The following is a 27,119-nucleotide window of genomic DNA, read 5'->3' as shown; positions in this document are numbered from 1 at the left end:
TCCCTTGCTGAGTTCTCCCCTGCACAGCTCCTTCCCTGAGGACAGGGACACTTGGTTTGAGCACCACATCCAAGTGGCCCCAGCAGCCTCCACTAAAGTGGGAAAGGGAACCCCAGAGTTTTGTAGGAAGATCTTGCTGGAAGTTCGGACCCTCACTGCCCCATGGTTAGAGGGGGGCACAGGCAGAGGTAGGGCCGTGTGCTTCTGGGGAGTGGGCTGCTGGCAGTGCCAGGGGCTGCTGGCAGTGCCAGGGGCTGGTCCCTCAGGGCTGGATGCAGGGAAGCATGGGGGTAATGCCAGAGTCTGTGTCCACTCGAGTTCACCAGCCCTGGGTGGCAGGGCTCCTCCTAGACCTGTCCTCCTTCCCCCTTCTGACCCCTGGGTCAGCCATGGAGCAGATCCTTTTCTTTGCTGTCTGTCCTCAGGGAAGCAGGTGCCTCATTCCTGAGCAGGCCATGTTTGATGCCCACCCTGGCTCCACCATGTTCTTTCAGTTAAGCTTCTGTGGGGTGAGAGCCCACGCGCTGGCAGGTGCGGGCTGTGTAAGATGTTTGCAGTGCCCAGCAGGAGCTCCGGGCTCACTGGCACCTCAGCCTGCAGCTCTGGGCTCCCTGGAACCCTGGGCTGCCCCCACTGCCAGAGCCTGGCATGGAAGCGGTGCTGGGCTGCAGGGAGGGATGGGCAGGGACAGCGGGGCTGCAGACGTGGCACAGGGCTGGTGTGGCCTCAGGGCTGGTGTGGCCTCAGGCGTTGCTGGCAGGCAGCAGGAGCACGGGGAGGAGGCAGCGTGTGCCCCGCCTGGACACTGCACCCCCAGCAGGCTGCAGGAGGAGGTGTCCAGCGAACCCAGCTGCTGTCCTCTGGCAGGGAGCAGCAGGTGGCTGGCTGAGACAATGGGAATGGGGCCCCAGGATGGGTGCCCACCATGGGATACCCAGCCCTTGCTGCTCCACCATGGAACAGGGCCCCACACGAAGCTGTTGCTGCCTGGGCAGCAGGCTGGGGCCCGGCTGTGTGCCCCAGCACTGGCCCTGCCCTCCAGACAGCACAGGGGTGGCCTGTGTTGGCCACCATGGGGCAGCCCTTGGGGGGCTGGATGCTCTGTGCTGCATCCTACAGAGCTCCAGGAGCCTGAAGGGGAGGAGTAATGTGGAGAATAGCTGCTGGGCAGGACGGGTGTCACAGGCTGCCTTGTGGGGAGCCAGCTGTGGTGGCTCCAGAGCCAGATGTGTCCCTGAGCCATGGCCGAGCACTGGGTCCCACCCCCTGCTCTGGGCCGAGGTGCTCAGGGCGGGGGTGGCCAGGGCCAGCAGTGCCTGACAGCGCCCCCTGCTTTTGGCAGGTACCCGCATCATCTGCGACCGCAAGTTCCTGCTGGAGTGCAAGAATTCTCCCGCAGCCAGGACCCCTCCCTGCTGCCTGCCCCAGACCCCCGGTGTCACATCCCTGGCCCAGTCCAGCCTCGTCCAGCTGGAGGAGCTCAAGGAGCGGAATGAGAGCGAAGAGGCCATGCCAGGTGAGCAGCCCAGGGCCGCGGCCCCGCCCATGGGCCACTCGCATCCCACCCCGGCCCCAGTTCCAGCTCCTGCTCCCTTTGCCTGCCCATGTCTGCCAAGCCAGCCCTGTCCTAACCCTGGTCCATCCATGCCCTTGCAGATCAAGACCAGTTTGAGATGGACATCTGAGTTTCCATCTCCCCGTCTCCAGGCCATGGCTGGGCCTGTTCCTGGGCCTCGTGGAGGTGCTGGCACCGTGACCAGCTGGCTGCAGCCCTCTCTGATGCTGGGGATGGACGTGTGACACCTCAGGCTCTAGCACAAGTGGCTGGTGCAATTGCCTAGGAGCTCATGCTTGATCAATAAACACCGTGAAACCCCTGTGCTAACATGGTGTGTGTCTTTGTCAGGGCTCAGTGGGGTCCTCGCCCTCAGGAGGGGACGTGAGCAGCACCAGGAGGGTGCAGAGGGTGACACTGCAGGTGGGAGGGAGTGAGGGCCTGGGGGTCTCTTCTCAGCTGTGGTGGAGGCAGCTGGTGAGGCCATCCCGTGAACAGGGGGAGGACAGCACAGATAACATGTGACTGGGCAGGGGTCTGTCCCTGAGGTCACCTAAACCTCTCAGGTTCCAAACTCAGCTCTGAGCTGTGCCAGGACAGCAGGAGCCCAGCTGGGAGCCAGGGCTGTGGCTGCAGCACAAACCCTCCCCAGCCAGCCTCGACCCCTCCTGCAGCAGGGCTGGGCTCTGGGGCTGCTGTAGGCCCCACACTGCCAGAGGGGCCAAGCTTTGCCAAGCGAGTGCAGCACGGACACAGCACTGCCTGCTCCAGCCCAGTGCTGATAATTCTTCCCTTGACATCCTGCTGGCCACGGCCTCACCCAGCAATCCCATCTCCTGTGGACCCTGGGAGCCCAGGACCCGTCAGTGCCAGAACCCGCAGGGAGACTGTGGGAGGGGGCAGGTTGGTGCCGTTTATTAAACATAATGAATCGCCACTAAAATGTCGCAATGATTAAAATCCCCTTTTCCTGGATGAGGATTGGGAGGCAGAGGGGGTGCCCAGACTCCCTCCAGTAGCAGGGGCCCTGTTCCTGCCGGTGGCCCTGGGCAGGGGCTGTCCCGCTCACAGTCCACAGCCCCGTCCCCGTGTCAGGGCTCCTCCTGCTCCGGTGCAGTCGCGGGCTCGGTCACGGGCTCTGTCGCGGGCTCTGTCGCGGGCTCGGTGCCGGCGCTGCCGCCCGTCTCTGCGCTGGGCAGCTCCCGGCTCTCAGCGATGAGGCGCTTCACGCCCACCATCCACTGGCTCACCTCGTTCACGTGGTCCACCATAAGCGAGCGGTGGATCTCATCAGCCGCGTCCCAGTGCTGCTGCTGGAGCTCTGCCGGGACAGGGCACCCCGTCAGCGGCGCAGGATCCACCGTCCCGAGGGTGCCTCTGCCCCACGGGCTGCTGCTGCTGCGGCTGCAGCCCCCTTCACCCCGTACCTTGCACCAGGAGGTTCATTCTCTTCCTCACTGGTGCCGACAGCTTCCCCTGAGCCCAGGCGTCCTCCAGCACTGTCAGCCGCCGCCCGATGTCATTGCACACTTGTTTCTGGAAGCGGGGGTGAGCTGGGAGTGAGGGGGATGTGCCCCCACCAGCTCCGGGGAGCCCCGGGCAGGGGCGGCTCTTCCCCCCTCAGGTCTCCCGGAAAGCGGCAGCCCCTGCCTGGCTGCCCCAGCTGCCTTCCCCGCCGCACCGCGGGCTCAGAGGCGGCGGGAGGAGCCGCAGCCTCACCTGCACCGTGGCCCGGCAGGCGTCCAGGGCTGCCCGCAGCGGGGCAAGGACGGTGTCGGCGGACACGCTGCACTGCTCCTGCTCCTGCTCCGGGCACGCCGCGCTCGCCCGGCCCTCGGCCCGCGGGGCAGCGCCGGCGGAGCCCAGCGGGGGTGGCCCCAGCGCCCGGGGCGGCGGCGCTGTGGGGTCGGCGGGGGCACTGGGCGGGTCCGCGGGGGCACCTGCAGGGCAGAGGGCCGAGCCCGTCAGCTCGGACCCGGCTGGCACCGGGCCCCGCAGGGCGGGGCGCAGAGCCCCGGCTCCGCCGCTCCCAGCACCACCGTGGGAGCCGGGCCGCAGTTCGCCGCGGGTGCCGGCGGGGAGCGGCCCCTGGGGCTCCGCCGGGCCCGGCCGGGCAGGGCGAGGGACTGGCAGGGACCCCGCGGTGCTGACCTGGGGGTGCCCCCGCGGGCGGGGCGGGGGCCCGGCGGGTGAGCGGGGTCCGGCGGGAGCCCCCGGCTTGCGCCTGCAGCCCGTACGAGAACTGGGGGGGGTCGTTCCAGCCGCGCTCCTGGTTCCCTGCAGCAGCGAAGGGCGCGCTGAGCCCGGAGGAGACCGAGGAGCCCCCGCGCCAGGCGGGTCTCCCCGGCACGACCCTCCCGGCGCCCCCCACCCCCGGCACGGCCCCGTTGTCCCCCCCGGGCCCGGAGGAGCCGCCCCCGGCCCCGCGGCCCCGCCCGGGCCGCCCCGCACTGTCCCGGGACCCCCCCGCACCGGAAGTGCCGCGCGCGCCCCGCGCCCCCTCACCCGGCTTCACGTAGGACTCCGCCATCCCGCCACGTCACGCCCGGCCCCGCCCCTTCCGGCCCGGCAGGCGGGAGGGGCGGGGCCGGGCCTGTCCCCGCCCCGCCGGGGGCCGCGCTCGGGGCCGGGGGCAGGGCTGGCACCGGGGGCTCCTCCCCGGCGGCTCCAGCCCCGGCCCCGGCCCCGGCCCGGCCCGGCCCGCTAGGGGCTGTGCAGGAGGGCCCGCCGGAGGCGGAACACCTCCAGGAAGGAGAAGAGTCCCCGCTTGCGGGCCCCGGCCCCCGCCCCGCCGCCGCCGCCCCCCGCCTTGGCCGCCCCGCGGGCAGCGTCCCCCGCGGCCGCCGGCCCGGCCCGGCCCCGGCCAGCCGCGCTCTTCGCCTTCGCCCCCGGTGCGGCGGCCACGAGGCACTTCTGGTACTGCACCTGCGGGGACACGAGAGGCAGCGCGGGCGGGACGCGGCTCTGGGGCCACCCCCGCGCTCAGGGCCGGCCGTGTCCGGCCGCGCTGCCGCCGGTGCTCACCATGCAGGCGGCCTGCACCGCCTCCGAGATGGTGCCGGCGTCGGGCTCGCACCAGAAGGCCGCGCACTGGAAGCGTCGCCCGGTGTCCACGATGAGCGCGAAGGTGTGCGCGTCCCGGCCCACCCCCAGGAAGGTCACGTACCGCACCTGGCACTCCCAGATGTGCGCCGCCTCCTCGGGCTCCTGCGGGGACCCCGCGGGCCCATCCACCCCTGGCCGCCGCCCGGGCAGCGCTGCCGCCCCCCAGCTCCGCCCTGCCGGGGACAGCGCCGTGCCCGCTCCGGCCGCAGCCTTCTGTCCCCTCCCCACCTGCGCCGGGTGCACCCTCATAGCCGTGTCGGACACGTAGATGAGGGAGGGCGTCCAGTTCTCCCGCCCAGGGCGCCTGGTCAGCTTCTCGATGGCCTCGTTCAACACATCCATCCCTGGGGAGAGGGACAGCCCACGCCATCGGCCCCGGCTGCGGGCGTGGTGCGGGCAGGGGCCGCCCGGCACCAGGGCACAGGGGCGGCCTCCTGGGCCTCCCCCAGCTGCGGGGGAGCAGCGGCGCTTACCCATGGCCCTGGGCACGGGCAGGGTGCCGATGTACAGCGCCTCGTAGGTCTGCATGGACTGCCTCACCGCTTCCAGGATATCCACTGCCAGGACGGGAGAGGTGGTGCTACCCCCGTGTCCCCCGCTGTGTGCCCCCCGTCCCCAAGGAGCCCGGGGGAGCAGCCGGCAGTGCTGGGGGATGGTACCTTGCAGGGGCAGGTCCTCGGCGGAGATGGGCTCCAGCGTGGCGGCGCGGGGCAGCCGGCTGCTCGCTACGGCTCGCTCGGCCACGATCTGCAAGAGACGGGGCTCCCGGAGCATCCACTCACCCCCGAGATCCCCAGGCCGTGCTCACGCCCTCCGGGCCCCCTGCATCTCACCTTGGAGCACATCTCATGCAGAGCCTTGGCGATGCCCTTGGCGGGCACGTTGCAGTGGAAGACGTGACACTTGAGGACGCAGGTGTCCTTGTCACTGGCCACAAAGGCAAAGTCCCTGCAAGGCCACAAGCCAGCCAGTGAGACCCTGACAGAGGTGGTCCCCTGCCTGCACTGACCCCAGCCCTGTGCCCCCTTACCTGTCCCTGCAGCCGTGGTGGCAGTCAGAAGGGAGGAGAGGGGACAGGTCACTGCTGGGGTGCCTCCTCCCAAGTGGGCAGAGCCACCCCCTGGCCCCTGGCTCCGCCCTCGCCCCCGGCACCTGCCGTTGTTGCAGCCAACACCCCAGACACGGATGTTGAGGATGGGCTGGCGGTGGATGAGGCTGCGGTCGAGGGGGTCCACCAGGCTCATGGTGTCCTTCTTCAGAATCATCACTAGGTCCTGGCCCTGCAGAGGGGCAGGGGCTCCCTCAGCCTGGCAGACAGCCTGGCATCCCCAGCACGCAGCATGTGTAGGCAAACCCCTTCCCCACCAGCCTATTCTGCCCCAGCTGCGAGGTCTGCCCTGTTCCTCCCCTGCCCTTCCCAGCGACCATTCCAATGTGTGGGGACCCACCCAGGCTCCCTGGCACTGTTCCCAGGGAACAGCCCAGTCAGATCCCCCTGCTCTACACGTGGGACCATCGGATGGATGCTGTGTAGAGTTGACTCTAACACCCGCTCCCCTCCAGCACAGTCCAGCCTCAGCTGCAGCAGCCCTGGGGCAAGACCCTGCCTGGCAGCACCATCCCAGGCTCTTACCTCACCCTGGTTCTCCGCAGAGCCCTGGCCCTTGCTGTTGGAGAGCTGCTGGATGCAGTTGTTGACAGCAATGCTGCTCTTGCCAGGTGCCAGGTCCTCCTCGGGGATCTCCACCCAGCCCAGGGAGCGCACAGCAAAGCACTGGGCAGAGACACGAGGGGCTGCAGTGCCACTGGCACAGCCCCCTCCGCCCGGCACCCCTCACTGTGCCAGGGTGGTCACCCCTGCTCTGGCTCCCCTCCACGTCCCTGCCAGCTCCACACTGCTCCTCTCCTGCCAGCACAGCCCACGATGCGGCAGGGAACTGGCGGGTGCGGTACCTTGGAGCCGGGCTCTGCGCTGTGCTGGAAGTCATCTCCATGCCAGGACAGCGAGTGCCTGCAGAGGGACAGGGCAGTGAGGGGAAGCTCCCTCTGTGTGCTCCTGGGGCACACAGGGAAGCATCAGGATGCCCTGGAACCAGCAGACCCCTGTGCCACCAACCGGGAAGCACCAATGGAGTGCCCAGCATGGTCATGTTGGTTTCAGCACAGAGGGCTGCTCTAGGGGGGAGCACCCAGCACCCAGCACTGGTCAAGGATCCACTGATCCCTGACCCCACAGACTCCTGTGGGGTTTTGTACCCCACAAACAAACCAGCAAACACAAGGATGGCCCTACCTTCGGGACAGCGAAGCCATGGGGCTGGGAATGGGCCGGTCCTTTGCTGAGTGCTTGGCTGCAGGGCCCTGGCATTCCTGGGAGAGAAGAGGAAAGGAAAGGGGTGACAGCTGCAAGAGAGGCAGTCAGGAGGCTCCACGTAGGAGCCCTCCCTCCCAGGACAGCAACAAGCTTGTGAGCATCCTGGGCAGTTGAGTCCAACTAGGATGAGCCCCAGGATGGGGGCTGCTGGAGCCTTTCAAAGGGCTTAACCCCAGACACGAATGAGCTGAGCAGGTTCACACAGACCGGGTGCTCCAAGGGGAGCTAGGACCGGTCATGCCCACAGGGTCCTTCAGCAGGATTCTGCCAGGGGTGAAATCCAGCACCAGGCCTCACAGCCCTGCCCACATTCCCTACCCTTCCCTGGAGTGTGTCCTCTCCATCGGCCTCCGTGTGACCTCCTGGGCCGGTGGTGCGTGCAGGGTGCTGCCACTGTGTCGTGCCTGTTGGCACATGCCAGTAATAGGTACCCAGAGAGTCACAGATTTTCCTCCAGCTTGGGGGGAGGTCAGGGTCTGTCTCCAGGCTCTGGTCGCTCCAGAGGTTGTCTGTACAGAGAGAGTGTGTGAGATACAGAGTGGGGAGGAAGATCGCCCAGTTTCCCCGAGGAGCCAGCAGCTTTGCCCAGAACTGAAAGGGTCCTGCGGTGGCCTCTGGGTGCGTGGCTGAGCGCACGGGCCGGGAGAGGAGCCTGGCAGGGAACATGGCACGGTGCCAGCAGGGCTGCAGCGGTGGCAGACCCCAGTGCAGAGAGCTGCCTCGCTGGTTCCCCGGGGGCACAGCGGAGCCCCGGCAAGGCACAGAGGGCAGGGGCAGCGTGGGCCTGCCAGGCTGGGCACCAGGAGCACCCGGGTTCACACTTGGCCCTCGGCCGCCAGCCCAGTGGTCCCCCACCCTCGAACCGGAAAGGGGCTGGGAGAGACACCGCGGTCCAGGCAGTGGATTGTGCCCCGGGGGCTGCAGCCGGAGGGTGCGGTAGCCGTGGCCCCCGCAGCCCCAGCCCTGCGCGGGCACCGACTGGAGCCCGTGGCGCAGCACGGCCGGAGCGAGCCCGGGCCCGCGGGGGCGGCGCGCTCCGACCGTCCGGGCTGTGGGGCTGGGCGGGGCTCCCGGGGACGGGGGGCCCGAGGGTGGGAGGGTGGGGGTGCTCCGGGGGTGGGGAGACCTGAATATGGAGGTGCCCCTGGAGCGGGTGGGCTCCCGGCGACCTTGGCGGGCGGGGAGCGGCGGGGCCGGAGCGGGCCGGGCGCCAGCGGCCCCGATCAGCACCGCGGACAGCGCCGGGCGCGGCCGCCGCCCCCACCCTCGGGGCCCGGCCCCGCAACGCGACCCCGGCCCCGCAACGCGACCCCGGCCCCGCAACTCATCCCCGGTCCTGCAACCCGACTCCAGCCCCGCAACCCGACCCCGGCCCAGCAACCCGACCCCGGTCCTGCAACCCGCCCCTGACCGCGCAGGCTGTGCCCGTGCCCGCCCTGCCCGCCGCGCTGACCGTCGCAGTTGACCAGGACGATGGCCAGCATGTAGTCCTTGCCCAGCATGGCCCCGCCGCCCGCCCGGCGCGGCGCCCCCGCCGCCTGCCCAGGCCCGGAGCCGCGGCGGCTGCGGCGGGAGGGGCGGGACCGGGGCCGGGGCGGGCCGGGGGCGGGGGCTGGAGAGAGCCGGGGGGGGCGCGGGGGATCGCCGGGACGGAGCCGGGGAAGGGGCACGGGTGCCCGGGGCTCTTGGGGTGTGTCTCGGGGCAGGAGATAGGATCGTGGGGAGAAAAGGGGCTTTGGTGGTTTCTGAGTGCGATAGCAGAGCCAGGTCAGCCCCTTGTGCCCTCAGGTTCGTTCCCTTTCCACTCTCAGGGTTCCTCCTTCCCCTTCTCTGTCCCCACAGATTGCCATCACTCCTCTCCACCCACGTTTATCCCATGTCCATTCTCCATTCACGCCCAGGTTTGCCCATTCCCCTTCGCCTGTGTCCAGCCTGCACCCGTCAGTGCTGAAGGCACCCAAACGTTCGTGCTGGTTACCTTCCCCTCCTCACCAGGGGCAAAGAGCTTTGCATCTCCACTTGGAGACTGTTTTCCATCCTGGCTAATGCTCAGTACACAGGGACAGAAGCTCTGGGGACATTTGTTGTACACCTGAAGCTCTTTGAATACTGCTCAGGAAAAAGTCCTTCCAAGCTACAGGTGCCTGATGAAATATTCCAAGATGGTTTTCTATAAGTGACTTGTCCAGGCCATTCATCATGGCCTCCTCACCTTTTCCTCTTCAGAGCAATTTTTGGAAGTGAGCACAAAATGAATTTTCCATGCTTTGTCCCTCTGTTTCAGTGACAGATTTCCTCTTTGCTGGCCTCATTCATGCATTCCATGGGATAACATGCCCCTGATTTTGTGAGACATCCTCCTCTCCTTTAAGCATTTTAATCTCACTCATCTGGCTTGAGAACAGTACCAACTCCATAATTCAGCTTTGCAGTTGTTCACAATAATTTCTGTCTCCTGGTGGCAGCTGCTTTTTTGGATACAGGCTTTTCCTTCTGCATCTGTCCAGAGCTAGTCAGATTTCTAGCCCTGGATTCAAGCACTGTGTCCTTGGGGTATTATTTGCCTAACCCAACCCCACACAGCAGAGCAGGGGACACTCGTGGCTCCCTGTGTTCAGATGTGTCTGAGGGGTCACAGCGCTCACCTTGAGTTCTGCTTTCCCCTTTTCCACCTTTTCCCGTTTCCAGGAGTGAGCTCCCCTCACCCAGAACAGGCAGTGCTCTGGTCTCTGCTGCACATCTCTCCTTGTCCTCATCTCAACACACACCTCACTTGCAAAAACCACACCCAGCTGGTCAGATGGGAGACAACAACCCCAACACAAACTGTCCCCTCTCCTCTTCTGGCTCTTCCAAGCCCACCCAAGTGGAGAAAACTCTCTCCTGGCAATGTCAGGGAGCTTTAGGGTGATGATGGCCCTGGTAAGATCTACAGCAAGGGAGGAGAATCTGGGGATGGCACAGAGCAGAACCCATGGATTGTATGAAACAGATGGGATGTTTCATGGGAAGGGGAGGGGCAGGGACTAGGGGAGGAGAAAGCACAGGAAGACAGAAAGAGAGAACATGTTCTGGTGGTGTGTGGGCAGTGCTGGATGTGCTTGCCTGCCTGTGCAGTGTTTCAGCACTGCAGGCTGTCCCAGGCCCTCATTAAATCACATTTCCTGTTCAGAGCTGCCTGGGCGAGAGTGGGGGTGATCTTGGTAGTTCACAAGAGGAGAAGGATAAGGAAAGGATGAGGATAAGGACAAGGAAAGCCTATACCTGTTATACTTTTCAGGGAAAGATATGAGACATCTTGTAATTCTAAAACTCATGATTTTCTGGTGTTGGCCCTGAAAAATGAGAGATCTGGTTTGGCTTGGTTTGTGCTTGAAGTAGAAGTACAGTGGCAAGTGTATTTTGGTGCTGGGTTAGAAACCAAAACTCTCTTCTTCTGGCCTGAATAATGAAATCATGGAGAAGGGGAATAAGATTTCTCCTTGTAAAGATTGAACTTTATCTTCCAATCTTCCTAACAATCATCAGATAGATCTCTTACCAATGTAAGGGGGATCTCTCAGCCCCCCTGACACTTCCCTCAAAAAGAGAAAAAAACACTCACATGGCTTCCTAGGAGTAGTCTGGGTTCTCAGATCTGTCAGCTGCAGATCAAAAGGCTCCTAAGGAGGCTCATTACATGTCATGAAAACACTCCACAGCTGAAATGAAATCCAGATCTCAGCAGGTCCAGCTCAGTTTTACCTAAGATAACAAACCAGACAACTTGACTGCTGACCAGATCTTTTGTACATGCCATATTTCCAGGGGATAAACACACCAGGTTTCTCTCTGGACTGCTCCTGAGACCAAAGATGGAATCCCCTTCAAAGAAAATATCAGCTTTCCATCAGGTAGTTTTTGTAGTGCATATCTTTATTCACTCTGGAGAAAGAGGTTTCTGATGTGACAGATCAATAATTTTCAGGTTATGAAACCCCCTCATAAAAGAAATCAAGTGAAATATTAGGTAGCAATTCCACTTTTCCACTACCTTCCTCCCAGCTATTGGAGAACCAAGATCACGCCATGCAGTCCAGATTCAGTTATCTGTAGTTATCAAATATCCCTGTCCCAACACCCACCTGGCAGAAAAAAAACACAGCTCAAGCTGTTTCTGTGCTTCCACCATCACTTATTCCACCTCAGTTGTGCAACTTAAGCACAGACAAAAGGAAGAGGCCACAAGATGAACTAAGGTCCAAATCAACCCCTAAATCTGTGGAAATAAGACTTTGAAAAGCAGGAAAAAACCCAGACTATGACATTTGAAACTGTAATTCAAATAAGCCTTTTTTCCCCGTTTTACTGCCTGGCTCCTGTAAACAGCACTGATTTGCAGAGCTGCTGTGAGCTATTGGCACTCTGGGTTTAATTGGTACATGCAGTTCCATCCCATATCCCACAGAGTTCTCCGGAGCACTGCCTCTTCTGTAAGTTTTTTTAGGAAATGTTGTTAATATCCTCTGATCATTTCACACCTCTCCTATAATCCAGAGTGCAGAAGTATCTGTAGTTTCAATTTCTTAAGCTGCTTCACACACACTCAGATAACACATTTAAATTTTGCTGCACCCACTCCTAACTCATCTTGGAGAGCCTGGGGGTGAGGACTGAGGATGAGGAAATCAATTCCCTGCCAGTGTGACGCACACACACTCTGGAACACAGACAATTAATATGAGGAACCAGTACTTCTCACAGGAACCTAAAATCAGCAGCTAAAATGTTGAGTGTTAGAGTAAATGCTGCTCTTGGCTTCACCTGATTTCTTGGAGGCAGTTCTGATCTTCCCAGAACCAGCTCCCCAGGCCACCAAACAGCTTCAGCTCCATCCTTAGAGGAGGAACTAAGAACATTTGTTGTCAGAACTTTGCAACTCTTTAGCCACTGGATCAGCAGCGTTAATTAGCTGCTTTCCTTTGCTAATTCACAGGATTCCTTCTAGTGATGTGAAATGATATCAAGCGGTTCTAAGCATATTTTGGCTGCTTTAAACTAAAATCTAAATTACCTCCATGGCAGCAGCTCTGCTCTCTTTATATTAGTTCCACCAGCTAATAGTTATGATGAGTAAAGACTCGAGGTACACGCTAAAAAGCATTACAAGGATACGTATAAACCTTAAGCTGTATAAATATATGGGGGGAAATGGTGCACCAGCATCAAACTTTAACTACAGAAATACCTTTTGTCTTCATTCAAACCAGGTAAGAATTAGTGCCTGGTGTTATTACTTAATTTTTAATAAGGGCACTATTTAATTTTCTAAGTTGAAGACTATGCAACGTACTTATATTCAGCAGTTCATGAGGAGGAAGTTCCACTGGCCTTATTGTGAAGGAAAAACACAGATTATCACCTACATTTCCACATGTTTAAATATTTCCAAACAGTTAATCAGCCCACTGAGGCAATGTCTGAAATCACTGTACAGTTTCATATCTTCTGTTGCACTTTGTTCTTTTTTCTTTGGTTATTACCAGAACCATCAAACAACAACAACAACAACAAAAAATCTGGGTTTGTTTTCATTTTAATAATGAAAGCAGATGCTTCATTTACTAAAAAGGTTCAATTCATATTTACTATCTGTGCTCCCAGTTTTAACCCTGCTGGAAGCTTTTATTTCAACAGCCTGAGGGTGACATGCACAACCTTTAGAAAAGTTTAACTGCAAACAGAAATGAATGTCTGAAAATATAATTATACGAAATATAAATGTAATTCTAAACAAAAAACATCAGCAAAGGTGGTTTTTAATGCTCTTCTTTGCCCTTTTTATCATGCAATCATTAAGGCTGAAAAATGCCTCCAAACTCATTGAGTCCAACCTGTGACCAATCACCACCTTGTCAACAACACTGGGGCACTGAGTGCTGGCTCCGGTTGTTTTGTTCACAGTTCCAGAGATGGTGATTTCACCCTGCCCTGGGCAGCCTTTTCCAGTGTTTATCCACCCTTTCCATTAAAAAAATTCTTCCTGATGTCCTACTTGAACCTCCACTGGTGCAGCTTGAGGCCATTTCCTCTTATCCCTTGTTCCCTGGGAGCAGAGCCTGATCTCCACCCTCCTCTCAGGGAGTTGAAGACAGCAAGAAGGTTCCCCTGAGTCTCTTTTTCTCCAGTCTGAGCCCCCTCAGCTCCCTCAGCTGCTCCTCAGAGGACCGACACTGCAGACCCTTCCCCAGCTCCATTCCTTTCTCTGGACATGCAAGAGCCCCTCAAAGCCTTTCTCGTGACAGGCTCAGAAATGGAAGCAGCACTCGAGGTGTGACCTCACCCAGGGCAGAGAGGAGGTCACTGCCTGGTCCTGCTGGTTACACCAGGACAGGTCCAGGCCGGACGATGCCCTCGGGCTCCTGCCCCTCCGGGCACGCTCTGGCCCATGTTCAGCACTGACCCAGCACTGCCAGGGCCTTTTCCAACACGGCAGCTTTCCAGCCACTCTGCCCCACGCCTGTGCTGCTCTCTTGCACTGCCTCTCCTTGCCTTTCAACCGCTCTGCTGAATTGCCTTTTGTACCTTGTCCTTTCACTGATTTTGCCTCTCTTGCCTTGCCTTGTCCACCATTCTCTTCCCTTCCCTTGCCTACCCCGTCCTTGCCTTCTCCTCCCTTGCCTTGATTTCCTTCCCTTGCCTTGCTGTACCGATCCCTCCCTCGCCAGCCTGTTCCATGCCTTGTTTTTCCGGCTCTTTCCTGCCCTCGCCTGGAGGTACCCGGACCCTCGGAAGAGCTCCCGGACTCGCCCTTCGGCCCTCGCCACCGCCTCCCGCGCACCTCCGGCTCCCACAGACTCCAAGCCCCGCCCATCCCGGGCAGAGGCAGCGCCCGCCCCGCCAATCCCGGCCCGTCTTTCTCTGCCTCGCCCAATCACAGCCGCCCTTTCCATCCCGCCGAGCTCTGCCCACTCCGCGGCGGCCCGGCCCCTCAGCCCGGCCCCGCCCCCCCGGTTCGCCTGAGGCGCCGCTCCGGTAGAGGGCGGTGCCGCTGCCTCTCTGCGGCAGCCCGCGGTCGGTGCTTCTGGGGCCCGGGAAGGGCCGGCGGGGCTCCCCGTTCAGGTCACGGCCGGGAGTTCTCCCCGGGGAAGGAAGGGACGGCGGGGAGCGGGCGAGATCGGCCCCCGGAGCGGTGGCGGCGGGAGCAGAGCCTGAGGGGAGAGCAGGGATCGGGTACAGCAGCGGGGCGGGAACGGGCGCGCCGGGATTGGCTGGGCCGGCATGCCCTCGGGTTGTGATTGGCCAGACCGGGCATGCCCTCGGGCTGTGATTGGATAGACCCGGAGGCGCCGTGCTGGCAGGAGGGTATAAATAGGGTGCACAGGTACGCGCTGGTGCCAGTGCGGCGGCGCGGGCGCGAGTGGAGAATGCAACTTGAAGTGCCGTGCCCAAGGGCCCCTTAGAGACCTTCACGGAGCTCTCGTCGGCGCAGAGGGCAAGAGACGGGGGTGGCAATGTATGACAAGTGAGGCCTTGCCACCCGTCCCTTGCTTTGTTGTGCCTCTGCCTCCTTGTTCTACCTTTTTCTAGCCCTTTCTTATCTTGCTTTCCCTGCCACTCCTCTGTCTTGTCTTGCCCTTTTACGAACAGAAAAGATGTACTGTTTCTTTATTCATATCTAACCCTTGTTTAGGGAGCTACAGGTTTAAAAACTGACCTGGTTTGGGGACATCAGGCAAAATGTGTAGCTCAGGGGTGAAGGGGGCTGGGGGGCACCCTGAGTCCCCCACAGGACACTGGGGGACCTGTCTGTGACTAGGAGGGCACTCATGGAGCTCCACCCAGCTCTGGGGGCTGCACTCCACCTGTCACAGGGGTTGGCAGCACCAGGGGTATCCAGAGGGAGGTGGAAACATCACGGGCAGAAACATCGACAATGACCTTTAGAGAACAGCTCTGGCTTAACGAGGCAGGTGAGCAAATCCCTGCCCTGAGCAGCAGAGACAGGAGTCACAGCAGGGGACAGACAGATTTATTATGTTTCTGGGAGCAGTGCCATTACATTTTGCTGGGGATAAGGTCATTCCCCTGCAGCCAGAGCAGAGAGATAGGCTGGGATGGTTATTCAAAGTGACGGGAACAAGAAGCTGCAGCCAAACCCCCAGGACCTGCTGCCAGCACGGGGCTCCATGGGTCGCTGTGGCAGACGTGTGGCCAGCGTCTGCCAGAGCCACTTCCTCAACATCTTTCCAGCAACGTTCTCAAGGGCCAGAGCATGGCGCAGGAGTCTGTGTAACCTCTTGGCTCCCACCGGGGAAGGAAGGGCGTTAAGACAAGAATAAATACAGCTTTCAGAGTCACCCCAACACCCCACCCACTGCTGCACAGCCTGGTGAAGGCATTTCCAGGAGGAAATCTGTCAGCCCGAATCCAGCGTCCAACGAGGTTAACACTGACTCGTTCGTATCCTGATCTCCTCCACCAGGCTCTCCCTGGGAACGTTGACCTACACAGGGGGAGTAAAAAGTTGCTTCAATACAATTCCAGCAGCTTGACACGTCACCACAGTCATGGCCCTTGTCTCAGGAGGTCACACCAAGGTGTCACCAGTCTCTTTACAGGGGCTGCAGCAGCCACAGAGCTGAACCTGTAAGAGCAGGAACGTGCCAGCAACCCCAATAAGCCCTCTCCTGAATAATGGCTGTGAGAATGATGCTCTTCCTACACTTTCCTACTGGTTCCAAAGCAACTGATATAGGTGATCTATGCAGTGATCTTAGCCAATGATTTCAGTGCTGCTCGTTTTGGGAATCTGTGCTGAGATAACAAGCACAGAGCAGCCCTGCAGTTCGAGGCTAACTGCTCGGTCTCACTCATTCCAAGAGCACCACTGAATCCCTCCATGCTCCAGGCTCCTGAACTGAGGAGTTCAAGGAGGCCACGTAATAGGAAACTCTCCAGAGCTAGAGACAACAGCACTTAATGACTCCAGGAAGCTGCAGGGGGCAAAGAATTGGAATATGGGGTGTCACAGAAGTTGCTGGAAACACCACTGGGTCTGGAGGGCTGGTCTGAGCTGGGCTGAAGGGTCACCTGGCCAACCCCACCACGCCAGAGGCCGTACCTCCTCCCTGGTTGCCACGATCCGCAGCTTGACGACTCCATCTTTGAGCTCCTGCTCACCCACAATGGCAACAAGAGGAATGCCTGTGTCCTCGCAGTACTGCAGCTGGTTCAGCAGCTTGGGGTTCTTCTTGTACAGCATCTCTGCCTGGGAGAAAGCCAGAGCATAACACCATCATCAGCCTGGGGTGTTTCACTGGACCCCTTCAGCCAGGCACTGCTGGGCCAGGGGTGACTGTGGGGTTGTGTGATGGGGACAGGATGGGCTCATGGAGAAGGCACCAGGTTCAGAAAGGCCTTGCAGTTCCAGAGCTAACCAAGTCCTGCTGCACACCCCCTCCTGGAGAGCCCATGATTTGGGACACCAGGAAGAAGGAGGCTCCATTCAGGAAGGCAGTCTGCTCCCCACTCCCAGACAAAGCGAACAGGCAGCTCTTGACTTTGCCATCACCAGTCATACCTTGATTCCAGCATCCCACAGTTCGGAGATGAGCTTCAGTCGCTCTTCAAGGAGCTTCTTCTGGGCAGAGGCCACCAGCACCTGTGTCTCTGTTGTCCTGATCTTTTCCTCAGAGGCCTAGACAGGGGCCACAGACACACACCTGAGATTCTATCAGCACGATGGGTCACCACTCAGCTCCATCAGTCTAGCAGTGAAAAGGACTTGGCTCAGAGGGATCAACAGCATTAACTCAGAGTCAGGGAGATCCCACAGATCCCATCCTAAAGTGGAATCAATTTTCCATGATGTGTGCTTAACATAGCCTCCCTCATGTTTCTCCACACCCAAGGGCCCCCTAAATATCTGCTCCAAGCACTTCAGAAGCAACACACCCAGGAGAATGTAGACAAAGGCATCTGCCTGCTCTACAGCTGAGGTTCTAACTATGGGTTAAACAGCAGCAAGCTGAATGCTCCACCAGTCCCTGTGGCAGATGTTGGATACTCCATGTGGCATTTCCCTGGTGCCTTGCTGAAGGGAGTAGCCTTTAAAAGGTCACCTGCAAAGGAACAAACCTGGCCAAGACTGCAGGTGGTGGGGGAGGAATTCAATTTCTATTTAGAAATTCCAGTTGTGTCTGGCTGCCAAGAGAGAACCAACACCAGACTTCTGGGGGAGGGGAACATGTAGCCACATTCTGGGAGTTTACAAAGACCTATTGAACAACCATTGATTGGGATGAAGAACAGTACAACTTTGAGGAGGGGAAAGAGGAAAAAATATGAAACCACTAGAGGCACTGCAGTTTCTGCCCTGGAAGATGTGATCCCTGTCTGCTCTGTGTAGTGTCATAGGCAGGACAAATAGATGTGTCAGGCTGCTGCTTCCCTTGCAGAACAATGCTGCCTCACCAAGGAGGACGTGGGCTCACATGGATGCCTAATGAAGTGAGGAACACTAGATACCTGCCCTAGTACCTGCCCCTGCTAAGGACTGAAGTGCCCCCTCCAGCTGCAGCTAGAGAAGCCATGCCTGTGGAAAGAAGGGTCTTGTCTTCAGTGGGAGCCCCAGATATCATCTGCCAGGCCAGAGAGAACTGGAGGTTATATCCTGGTTCTGGCTCCTGGTGCAGAGCACAGCAGAGGCCTGGTTGGCTTCTCCAAAGGCTGCGGCAAGGAACACTCACTTCAGCATCTGCTGGAGTGGAAGGGATTAACCACGCCTAGCTGAGCACCAGGGGCACCTACCTCCAGTCTCTGTTCCAGGATGGAGAAGATCCGCTCGATCCCGATGCTGACCCCCACACAGGGCACCTTCCGGCCCTTGGGATCAAACATCCCCACCAGCCCGTCGTAGCGGCCACCTCCAGCCACGCTCCCAACGCTGACGGGCTCCTCCACGTGCTCGTTCTCCTGCTGCAGCAGCACAGCCTCAAAGATCACCCCCGTGTAATAGTCCAGGCCCCGCGCCAGGCTCAGGTCGAAGGAGATCTGCAGGGCACAGGGGCGGCCCCGTCACCGCCTGCTCGGGGGCCACCAGGGCAGCAGCCCCTGCTGCCCCCACACCTCCTCACCTTCCCTGTGATGCCAAACAGCGTCAGGTACTCAAACAGCAGCTTCATGTCCCCCAGCCCTTCCTTGGCCAGCTTGTTCTGGGACAGCTTGGGGTCCTGGAGAAGCCGCTCGATCAGCTCCAGCCCACCTGTGGGGACCAGCCATGCCTCAGCTGTGCCAGGGCAGCAGCACAGGCACGCTGGCCCCGGCCAGCCGGGTGTGTGCCCTGCACCTTCCATGCCCAGCCCAGGACAAGGCCCAGGGCAGCACCCCGTGCTGCTCACCGTGGAGCTGGACATAGTCCCCGATGCGATCCGCAGCCTCGGGAGAGAGCCCCTTCTCTCCCACCATCTCACTCCTCACTTCTTCCCATGGCACCTGTGAGGGAAGAGAAGGGCATCAGCCACTGCACCAGGGACACAGGCTCTCCTCTGCATGGCAGAATCCCATCATCATTGTTAGAAGGTGCATGAGAGAAGTAGCAGCTCTCAGAGCACAGTCATGTGTGCATAACTCCCATTTCTTGTAGCTCTGCACAACCTGTCTGTATCCGAACCCTATAAAATACTTTTAGTTTCATTTCTGGTCAGAATCAAATATCACTGTATAACCACCATGTCTGAGAGCCATTTTGCTGCTGTGGTTTCCCTGTTAGGTACTTAGTCATAAACACCACTCAGGAAAGTGCTGCTGATCATGGAATCACCTGGAAAGGTGTGAGGTATTGCTTGGGTAATGGAAAAAGCCCATTGTAAGCATAATATGCTCCCTTCCCATTGCTTTTCCACACATACACAGCCCTAAACCCTGAACTTTGGTCATGCCTCTGCAATGGATTTCTGCTAACAGGGCTGAGTGAGAATTCCTCCAGATGCCTTCATTTTACCATCTGATGAGTCCTCCACAAGAAAAGGCAGTTCACCCTTCAACAAAGAACCATGACCACATGAGATGAGACACAAGCTGCTGTTTTTAACATGCCCTAGCCTAATTTGATGCAGGGTTTTATGAGCCTGGTTCATAAGCAGCAACACCTTGAGCAGGTGAAGGTCTGGGATATTGAACATCCTATGTGAAGAGCTTTTTGCCCTCCCACCTTTCCTTTTATCAGGACCTCATGGGATAGTGGGTAACAAAACAGAGGATCCACTCTTCCTATGTGAATGCTGTGCCCAGCACACAGCCCTTCGAGGGAAAGGTGGGAACAACTTGATTCTTATCAGCATTTTCCAGCCAATTCTCATGGCCACTCATTCCCTGAGACTCCAGCAGCAGCAGCTGCAGCCTGGGGCTCCAGCCCTTACCTTATCCAGTTTGTCCACGCTGGAGCAGATGGTTCGGAATTTGCTGTCCGGGACCCCACACACTGCAAACATCCCATCCAGGATGCGCCGGTCGTTGACCTGGGGAAAGGGAGTAGCACATCAGCAGTTATCAACTCAAGCAGAAGCTTCTGCAGTGTCCTGCCTCATTCCTCTGCAGTTTTAATCATGGAAGAGAACGCAGGAGATGTCTGCCAAGGGTTTTTTTTTGCTGTTTGTAATTTGTTTCCCATTCTTGGGGAGCTGAGCTTCCCAGAGCAGACCAAATAGCACAACTGACATCCACCAAGGCTGGGCAGATCCATCACATTTCTTTCTACAGCCACAGACACCTCCACTCAACAGAGGAAAAAAACCATCAGGCCCTATGAATCCCCTCATGTGGGCCTGTAAAAACAGCTCAGAACTGACCACAGCCAAGGAGATGAATTCAGAGTATTACCCTACACTATCAGCATAAGAGAAAAGGGACATCTGATTATGTTAAATCCTCAATGAGGATTTTTTTTTAATGATAGAATAGTGAATTCTGTAGCTTAATTGTGCTCTGTAAGAGTACATAATTAAGGCCAAAGACTCAGCTGGATTCAGCATTTCCATGGGTAGTGACAATGTCTACAGTTACTCAGAAACAAAGAAACTGCACAGGAATTTGGAATCCTCCAGCATCAACACGAACCAGAAAGTGCCTTTTGGGAAACAAGAATAAGCACAGGCAAGTTATTCTGCTGCTCCCCACTGCAGGAATATCTTCATCCTCAAAGGCCCCATTTTCAGCACTGCCCAAAACACCCAGCTCCTTCACCTCACTCCAGACAGGTTCAAGGGAAAGTACCTGTCCCCTGCCTCACGGGGCTAAAACAGGAACACAACACCCAGCCTGCAGTGCCCAGGAATGGCCCAGGACCCTCAGAGCTCCCTCATGTGCATCCAGCACTTCCACTCATTGCTGTCCTGCTCCTGTGCACTCTTCCCATCCTGTCTCCCCTACACACTGAGCACTGTTTGTTGCTATCCCAAGGGAACAGAGGTATCTGGAAGCAAATAGCAAGCTCAGCCTACAGTAGTGCACAACTCTTGGTCTAGGAAGTGCTTCAGCTCCAAAAAGGACTTGGTAGAAAGGCAGGGGTCTGCAGGCAACACCACAAACACTGAGCAGATGCCCCTGCTCAGGAGACATCAGGGGCAGGGATAAGGGCAGGAATCCTGGACCAGAGCCTATTTTAGTGCAGGCAGTGAATATGATGACCACCTGCTTAGATAGGTATTAGGAAGAAATTTTTTATTATAGGGGTGGTGAGGCCCTGGCCCAGGTTGTCCAGAGAAGCTGTGAGTGCCCCACTCCTGCAAGTGCTCAGAACCAGGCTGGACAGGGCTTGGAACAACCCAGTCTAGTGGAAGGTGTCCCTGCCCATGGCAGGGTAATGGAACTGGGTTATATTTAAGGTCCCCTCCAACCCAGACCATCCTGTCATTCTAGCTGGCTGCTGGAATTTTGCAAGGGACCGTGGTCATATCTGGAGAGAACACTGTCACCTGCAGCCTCAGGAAAATTCCTGTCATTTCCAGCTCAAAGCAAATCCAGTGTAGGTCCAATCTTTAGCCCAAGGGGAAGCACATTTGCTTCCTGGCAGAAAAGAGGGACAAACTTCTGGGTCAGGCCTTAGGGTGGGAACAGGTGCTACTGTGTAAAACCACAGAACAATGACCACTGCTGCCCACTGTGGCACAGAGAACCCACCCAGCCTCACCTTGATGACAAAGTCCCCGAGCTGCAGGTCACTCAGGATCTCGTGCACGATCTTCAGGCACTCGGCATCGGGAATCATCGGGTCAAACTGCCCGGCAATGTCAAAGTCCTGGGGGCACAGGAAAAGGCAGTGAGTGATTCAGCACCACAGCACAGCTGCAGAAAAATTGCTTCAGCTGCTGGTAACAGCAGTTTATATACAAAACCCATCAGAATTGGGATTGTGAGGGAGCACTGGCCCTTATAGATTCAGTCCAGAAGGGACAGGATGTGGGTTAGGACTTCTACCGTGGAAGGCAGCAGGGCTCTCATGTCCACTGCATTTCAAAGAGTTTGTACACTGTGACCTGCTCCCCTGACCCATGTGTGACACTCTGAAACAGAGATCCTCAAAAAACAACAGAAAGGAGGAGCAGCAGTAAATAAACAGAACAAAGGAACCAGGAAGGCGAGGAAAAAACTATTTCTCATTTGCTATGATCTAAATGCCAAATGTTTCACCTTGATTCTTAGGATGCTTTTTTTAACACACATGCCAATCAAGTTAATGACTAAGGAAGGCAAGAGAAGCAAAACCAGAGTTTCAACTGCTAAGACAGAAAAAGGAATCAGGAACCCTGAGTGGTCCCCACCAGAGATCACCAGATGAACTAGCACATAGAAGAACCAAATCCCAACATCAAGATGCTTTAATAGGCTGGTATGCCACAACTAGAAACAACATCAGTGTTCAGAGAGAAATAAAACACAGAAGCAACAAGAGAGACCTTGTTCAGCTCCTGTTTAGGAAACCCCAAGTCTTCAGTGAGATTTTGGGTACAAGAATAATTCTCATTACGTGGATATATTTCAGCAGGGCTTCACTAAGCTCTCAAAATAAACTGGGACATTGGAGGAAGAGGTGGGATCACATAGTTCATTCCTGATCTGAGTGCAAAATGGGCTGATGCAATCTCTGGGAAAGTTGGGTGAGGAAGTACAAGAATAGTAGAGGAAGTCAGGAGAGTGCTGATATCGTTGTAAATGGCACAGATGAAATCTCACTGGAAAACAAAACAAACAAACAAGGGCTGGTGAATTATATTGAAGAAAAGCTGCAGGAAAAGGTCCTAGGCTGAGAAAGAATGAAAACATCTCCAAGGAGAGAAGGTAACAAAAGTGACAGAGCTTGATTTATGTGGTTTAAGGAGGAGAAGATTTCTCTAACCATTCCCCAAATATTTACCTGGGAAAGAGGAAGAATACATATCAATGGATGACAGCGACTGTTTTAAAAGCTGAACTCTTTAAACGAGAGGAGGGAAACAATCAGATACAAATAAGTTTAGCCTGGATATTAGAAGACCATTTCCAGCTACCCTACGAGTGAGATATTGGAGCAGATGAGACAGAAGGCAATGACCCCAAGACATCTGGAAACAGGAATCACCAAGCCAAAGCTGGAACGTATTCCCAGGGGTTGTATCATGAAGTAGGAACATTCTCAAACAAAAAAAACTGTTTGCAGTGTGAGTCCCTGGGGACTGTGTCAGTAGAGCAGAGCAAAGCTGTTCCTTGGGGCTACCATGAGAAAGTCACAAAGGAAATTGCTTTCTTACTTGTTGTATAATTCGGCCTCTAGGTTTTCCCTTCCTTTGAAGTTAAAATTGACTAAACACGGAATGGAAGTAGCATATGCCACTGCCTCACCTGGTCTGTGTGTCCTGCTAACACACCTAGAGCTGAAACGTTGCCAGATTTGGGATCAGAAGGAAATTCTTCCCCACCACCCATCCAGCAAGCACTGTGGGATGGAGCAAGGAGCTGCCCTCCCATAACATGGGGGCTCTTATGGCAAAGTGCCACACCAGCACCGTGTCACAGCTGTCACAACATTCTCTCAGCCTCCAGCTGTTTTCCGCACTCATAAAGGACACACTAAGGAGAAGACTAGTGGATCCCTCAGAGCTTCCACAGCCACAAGGCAGGGTACCACAGCTGTTATTTTGACAGTGCTGTGGGTCCACAGGCGCTGCCCAGCCCCAGCAGTGCCCCTGCCCACAGCCAAACTCACACACTGGTAGAACTCGCGGTAGCGGCCCCGGGTCATGGCCGGGTTGTCCCTCCTGTACACCTTGGCAATGTGGTAGCGCTTGATGTTGGTGAGCTTGTTCATGGCCAGGTAGCGAGCAAAGGGCACCTGGGACAGAGAGTCAGGGATGGCAACAGGCAGGGCTCACCCCCAGTTATCAGTCACAGGCAGCGCTGGGTCCTCACTGCCTCCCACCCTGCACCCCCGGGGCAAAGGACTGCTAAGAGACAGCTGGACTTATCTCAGCTCCCCACACACACTGCCTCCAAGGGCCCCTTCAGGCTTCTTCCAGCAGGACTTAGGCTGGATCTCAGTCTCACGTGGGCTGCATACTGCAGCAGCCTGGCCTGGAAACCCTTCTTGGGAGAAACCCCACTCAGTACAGATCTGCTTTACTTCCACACACGTGGGGCATGAAGCCATGTCAGGGGAGGGTCAGGCTGGATGTCAGGAAAAGGCTCTGCCCCCAGAGGGTTGCTGGGCATGGGCACAGGCTCCCCAAGGAAGCGGTCATGGCACCACAGCTCAAGGAGCATTTGGAAAACACTCTCAGGCACACAGCTGGAGTCTCCTGTGCAGGGTCAGGAGTTGGACTCGATCCTTGGGGTCACTTCCAACTCAGGATATTCCATGATTCTAAGCATTCCTTCAAACAGAAGCAATGCACAGTAAATAACCGAGCAAGGGCTCTGCACCCACTGAACCACAGTGCCTGCTCATGCTCTCCCTGTCAGTTTGGGGTCCTCCCTCCCCCTCAGGACAGTGCTGCCCCAAAAGGAGGATGGCCAAGGCCCCCAGCACCAGCTGTGGCAGGATACTGTCAGGTCGTAGCGCAGGGACAGCAGCTCTCCTCCCTGGTCTTTCAGATCATAGATGAGCTTCGAGTCCTCACCGTATTTCCCTGTCAGTGTCTCCTATAACAAAACAACACACAAACAAACAGCATTTCAGTGACAGGGGCTCAGCCCTAGAGCACACAGATAATGGGGAGAGAAAGGGAGAATGCCTAGGAAGTGAGGAAGGAAACTCAGCCCTCAGCACTCTCAGCTGCAGGGTCCTCAGCAGCTCAGCCAACCTGCTGTGTGCTCACCCACCTTCAGCTCGAACACGGGCGTGTCGATGACTTCGGCTCCGTGGCGCTTGAAGCACGAGATGATGGCTTTGAAGGCCCTCTCACGGATGGCCATCTCCTTGGGCCCGAAATCCCGCGTGCCCTGGCATCAGGGAACAAGAGGAGAAGCAAGGGATGCTTTGGGTGAGAGGCATGACATGAGAAAGATGCCAGAAGCAACATGAAGAAGCTGCCATACTGCTAACAAAGCCAGAGAGACCAGGTCCAGACACCAGATATTGGTGAACAGTACTAAAAACGGTGGAAAACATCAGGACACAGCTCAGACAGAGTCTGCCATGGACTGCAGAGCGAAACCCAGGTCAGGAGGTTCACAGTGCAGGAAACAAAGGAGATAAAGCAGATCAAGCAGTTCAGTGCTTTCGAGACTGACAGTGCAACCAGGACCTGTCCTCAACTCTGACTCAGACCTATTAGCCAGACCCCTGCCCAGTGAGCCATCCCAAAGCTGGAAACAGAGGACAAACATGCTCTGAAACTGTGGAACAACCATCAGCTCTGCAATTTCCAAACACAGAGAAAAAACATCTTTCAAAATGCAACACCTGTGAAATGTCTGTCTACAATTCCCAGGGCCACGCACCTTTTCCATTTCTTTGGTGTCAAAGATGACTGAATTATTTCAATGACCACCTTTATACTCTCAATAATGCACAAATCACTGTTAATTAGCTAGACCTCCAATGTCCACTTTATAAAACAAGTTAGGAAGGAGGAAGCAGCCCCACTCCCAGATCACTGAGGTGGCCTTCAGCTGCCATTGACAAGCCTGAGATGGGCTGGAAACTCAAATGAGTTTCTCTGACACTCAACAGGGCTGCAAAATCCCCTTCTCCTCACTTTTAAACAGTGAAATACTCTTCCACTTTCCAGGCACCACACTACAACTACATTTAACAAAACATATCATAAAGGAAATAGACAAATGGACAGGTCTGAGACATTTAAATACTGGGAAGAAATTCTTCCCTGTGAGGTTGCCCAGAGAAGCTGTGGCTGCCCATCCCTAGAAGTGTCCCAGGCCAGGCTGGATGGAGCTTGGAGCAACCTGGGACAGTGGAAGGTGTCCCTGCCCATGGCAGGGAGTGGAACAAGATGAGCTTTAAGGTCCTTCCAACCCAAACCATTCCATGTTTCCATGATTTCCTGTGTCAGTGGCATCACCACAGGCTGGTTTGTTTGTGAACATATCCATAACTGTATCCATGCCACAGCATGGAAGCAGGTGGTCTCTGATCAGCTGCCAGTGATGAAGCATTCAGGTTACAAAGCATTTCAGCAGAAATTGCGTTATGAACACTATTCTTAGGGGCCTGGAGACTGAAAAACTGCTTGTAAAGGAAGGGTCCTTCCACAACAGGACACAGAAATTCCAGCAGCTGGCCAGACCTGTTCAGTAAATGGGACAGATTGGATTGCTCAGCCCCTCAGACTAAGAGCAGATATGAGCCTTCTCACACTGGGCAGCTGCAATAAAGCTTGATTAGAAAGGAATTTCCTGACCACACCAGCAGAGGTTGGAATGTCACAGAAGCGCCCAGAAGTCTCTAGGGTGGTGCATATCTGGGTTGAATCCCTCTGCCCCTTGCTGCTAGAACTGAAAGCGAAAACAGAAATGCGAACAAAGACAGGTGTGGCCATGCTGGCCTTTTGCCCCAGATGTGGGGGGTGCAGGGTGGGTGGATGGGGGAGGACATGCATACAGAGGGGCACAGAAGTGTGCTGAGGAGATTTACCTTCGGGGTCTTGAGCACAAACTTCTGTTTCCCCTCATCTGCCCCCAGCTGTGCCTTCAAATCGAGCAGCTTTGCCACTTCCTTGGCAATCTGGGAACGGAGCAAGGAGGAAGCTGGGGATAAGAGCACCCACCAGTCCCAGCCCACTGCCTCCCCCAGTACCTTCCACCTCAGCACTCCCAGTGCACCTGACTCCACAGCCTCAATACACCCCCTATTCCCAGTTTCTCAGCAACCAGAGGGGCATTCCCTGCTGCTCTCCAGTACTTCCCACTTCTCATACAAGCACCCCTATCTCAGTAACGCAAACGCCTGCGCCTCCACCATTCCCTGACTCCCACGACCTCCATCACCATCCACAGCTATCTCCCCATTCCTATCCCCACCACCACCAGCTCCTGCTCCATGCACCAGCACTAGCGCTTTCCAGCATCCTCCTCCCAAATCCTAACCGCCCCAAGCATCCTTCCCTAAAATCCAACACCGGCATCACCAGTTCTCACCACGCGTCTCCCCGGCACCCTCAGCCCTTCCCAGCCCTGCACTCCCATCCTTCCCGACACCTCTCTCCCCAGTGCCGCCAGCCCCAGGGCAGTCCGCTCTCCACCAGCACCCCCCGTTCCGCACCCGCCGCCCAGCAGCCTCTCCCGGCCCGGCACCGCTGCCCCCGAGCCCCTCATCCCCATCCCGACACCGCCGGCGCCCCAGTTCTCATTCCCTGCTCCTCCCAGCGCGCCGCTCCCACCCCCCCTGCAGCTCCCAGGGCCCCATTCCCGGGAATGCCGGGCCCCCGCACCTCGTCGGGATCGGCCTTGTCCTGCTTGAGCCTCCTCACGGTCTCCGCCTGGGCCCGCACCGCCGCCTCCTCCGCCATGGCCACTCCGCGCCCGCGCCGCGCATGCGCCGCTCCCGCCCCGCCGCCGCGCACGCGCAGCGCCGCCACCGCCGGGACGTCAAAGGCGGAGGGCGCGGTTTGG

At 57.3% G+C, this 27,119-nt stretch overlaps 4 protein-coding genes across 14 annotated transcripts in view; 1 reads left to right on the top strand and 3 right to left on the bottom strand.

Moving 5' to 3' along the window:
* The window catches only part of ANKHD1 (ankyrin repeat and KH domain containing 1), a 100,333-nt gene extending 98,456 nt beyond the window's left edge, over nucleotides 1–1,877 (top strand). For all 10 annotated transcript variants that reach the window (XM_063413818.1, XM_063413817.1, XM_063413816.1 and 7 more), the window contains 2 exons: nucleotides 1,343–1,516; nucleotides 1,657–1,877. In XM_063413818.1, the coding sequence (XP_063269888.1) occupies nucleotides 1,343–1,496 (154 nt within the window). In that variant the 3' untranslated portion in view covers nucleotides 1,497–1,516; nucleotides 1,657–1,877. The remainder of the gene's footprint in view (nucleotides 1–1,342; nucleotides 1,517–1,656) is intronic.
* Nucleotides 1,878–2,448: 571 nt separating this feature from the next.
* Nucleotides 2,449–4,223, bottom strand: SRA1 (steroid receptor RNA activator 1). 2 transcript variants are annotated; one of them, XM_063413824.1, is made up of 5 exons: nucleotides 4,061–4,223; nucleotides 3,707–3,832; nucleotides 3,275–3,495; nucleotides 2,983–3,091; nucleotides 2,449–2,876 (listed from the first exon to the last, which is right to left on the bottom strand). In XM_063413824.1, exons 1-5 carry the CDS (start codon nucleotides 4,083–4,085, stop codon nucleotides 2,647–2,649), a joined length of 711 nt encoding a protein of 236 aa, XP_063269894.1. In that variant the 5' UTR covers nucleotides 4,086–4,223; the 3' UTR covers nucleotides 2,449–2,646. The 2 variants fall into 2 exon arrangements, with proteins under 2 accessions (XP_063269894.1, XP_063269895.1); XM_063413825.1 differs by lacking the exon at nucleotides 3,707–3,832.
* Nucleotides 4,224–4,258: 35 nt separating this feature from the next.
* On the bottom strand, nucleotides 4,259–8,616 carry APBB3 (amyloid beta precursor protein binding family B member 3). The gene is made up of 12 exons (XM_063413828.1): nucleotides 8,488–8,616; nucleotides 7,353–7,543; nucleotides 6,954–7,030; nucleotides 6,614–6,671; nucleotides 6,294–6,434; nucleotides 5,813–5,940; nucleotides 5,691–5,696; nucleotides 5,494–5,608; nucleotides 5,320–5,407; nucleotides 5,134–5,217; nucleotides 4,580–5,004; nucleotides 4,259–4,480 (listed from the first exon to the last, which is right to left on the bottom strand). The coding sequence occupies exons 1-12, from the start codon at nucleotides 8,534–8,536 to the stop codon at nucleotides 4,259–4,261; spliced, it is 1,584 nt and encodes a 527-aa protein (XP_063269898.1). The 5' UTR covers nucleotides 8,537–8,616.
* Nucleotides 8,617–15,029: 6,413 nt separating this feature from the next.
* LOC134559228 (histidine--tRNA ligase, cytoplasmic) lies at nucleotides 15,030–27,095 on the bottom strand. Its single transcript, XM_063413823.1, has 13 exons — nucleotides 26,939–27,095; nucleotides 26,143–26,232; nucleotides 24,369–24,488; nucleotides 24,093–24,188; nucleotides 23,257–23,382; nucleotides 21,205–21,312; nucleotides 19,436–19,534; nucleotides 18,416–18,509; nucleotides 18,152–18,279; nucleotides 17,826–18,068; nucleotides 16,597–16,713; nucleotides 16,138–16,284; nucleotides 15,030–15,519 (listed from the first exon to the last, which is right to left on the bottom strand). The coding sequence occupies exons 1-13, from the start codon at nucleotides 27,014–27,016 to the stop codon at nucleotides 15,460–15,462; spliced, it is 1,506 nt and encodes a 501-aa protein (XP_063269893.1). The 5' UTR covers nucleotides 27,017–27,095; the 3' UTR covers nucleotides 15,030–15,459.
* Between the last annotated feature and the right edge of the window lie 24 nt (nucleotides 27,096–27,119).

Source organism: Prinia subflava, chromosome 16 (assembly GCF_021018805.1).
Source record: "Prinia subflava isolate CZ2003 ecotype Zambia chromosome 16, Cam_Psub_1.2, whole genome shotgun sequence".
NCBI lineage: Eukaryota > Metazoa > Chordata > Aves > Passeriformes > Cisticolidae > Prinia > Prinia subflava.
The sequence above is the reverse complement of the archived record's forward strand: the minus strand, read 5'-3'. Positions and strand labels throughout refer to the sequence as shown.

Excerpts from the sequence above, each read along its gene's own strand:
- SRA1 (XM_063413824.1), bottom strand. The coding sequence starts at position 4,085 with ATGGCGGAGTCCTACGTGAAGCCGG. Across the intron at positions 3,092-3,274 it reads CCTGCCGGGCCACGGTGCAG|AAACAAGTGTGCAATGACAT; the intron begins GTGAGGCTGCGG and ends CCCCGCTTCCAG. Across the intron at positions 2,877-2,982 it reads AATGAACCTCCTGGTGCAAG|AGCTCCAGCAGCAGCACTGG; the intron begins GTACGGGGTGAA and ends CTGTCCCGGCAG.
- APBB3 (XM_063413828.1), bottom strand. The coding sequence starts at position 8,536 with ATGCTGGGCAAGGACTACATGCTGGCCATCGTCCTGGTCAACTGCGAC. Across the intron at positions 7,031-7,352 it reads AGGACACACTCCAGGGAAGG|GAATGCCAGGGCCCTGCAGC; the intron begins GTAGGGAATGTG and ends CTTCTCTCCCAG. Across the intron at positions 5,218-5,319 it reads CGAGGACCTGCCCCTGCAAG|TGGATATCCTGGAAGCGGTG; the intron begins GTACCATCCCCC and ends CCGTCCTGGCAG.
- LOC134559228 (XM_063413823.1), bottom strand. The coding sequence starts at position 27,016 with ATGGCGGAGGAGGCGGCGGTGCGGGCCCAGGCGGAGACCGTGAGGAGG. Across the intron at positions 26,233-26,938 it reads ACAAGGCCGATCCCGACGAG|ATTGCCAAGGAAGTGGCAAA; the intron begins GTGCGGGGGCCC and ends CTCCGTTCCCAG. Across the intron at positions 19,535-21,204 it reads TCGGGGACTTTGTCATCAAG|GTCAACGACCGGCGCATCCT; the intron begins GTGAGGCTGGGT and ends CCCTTTCCCCAG.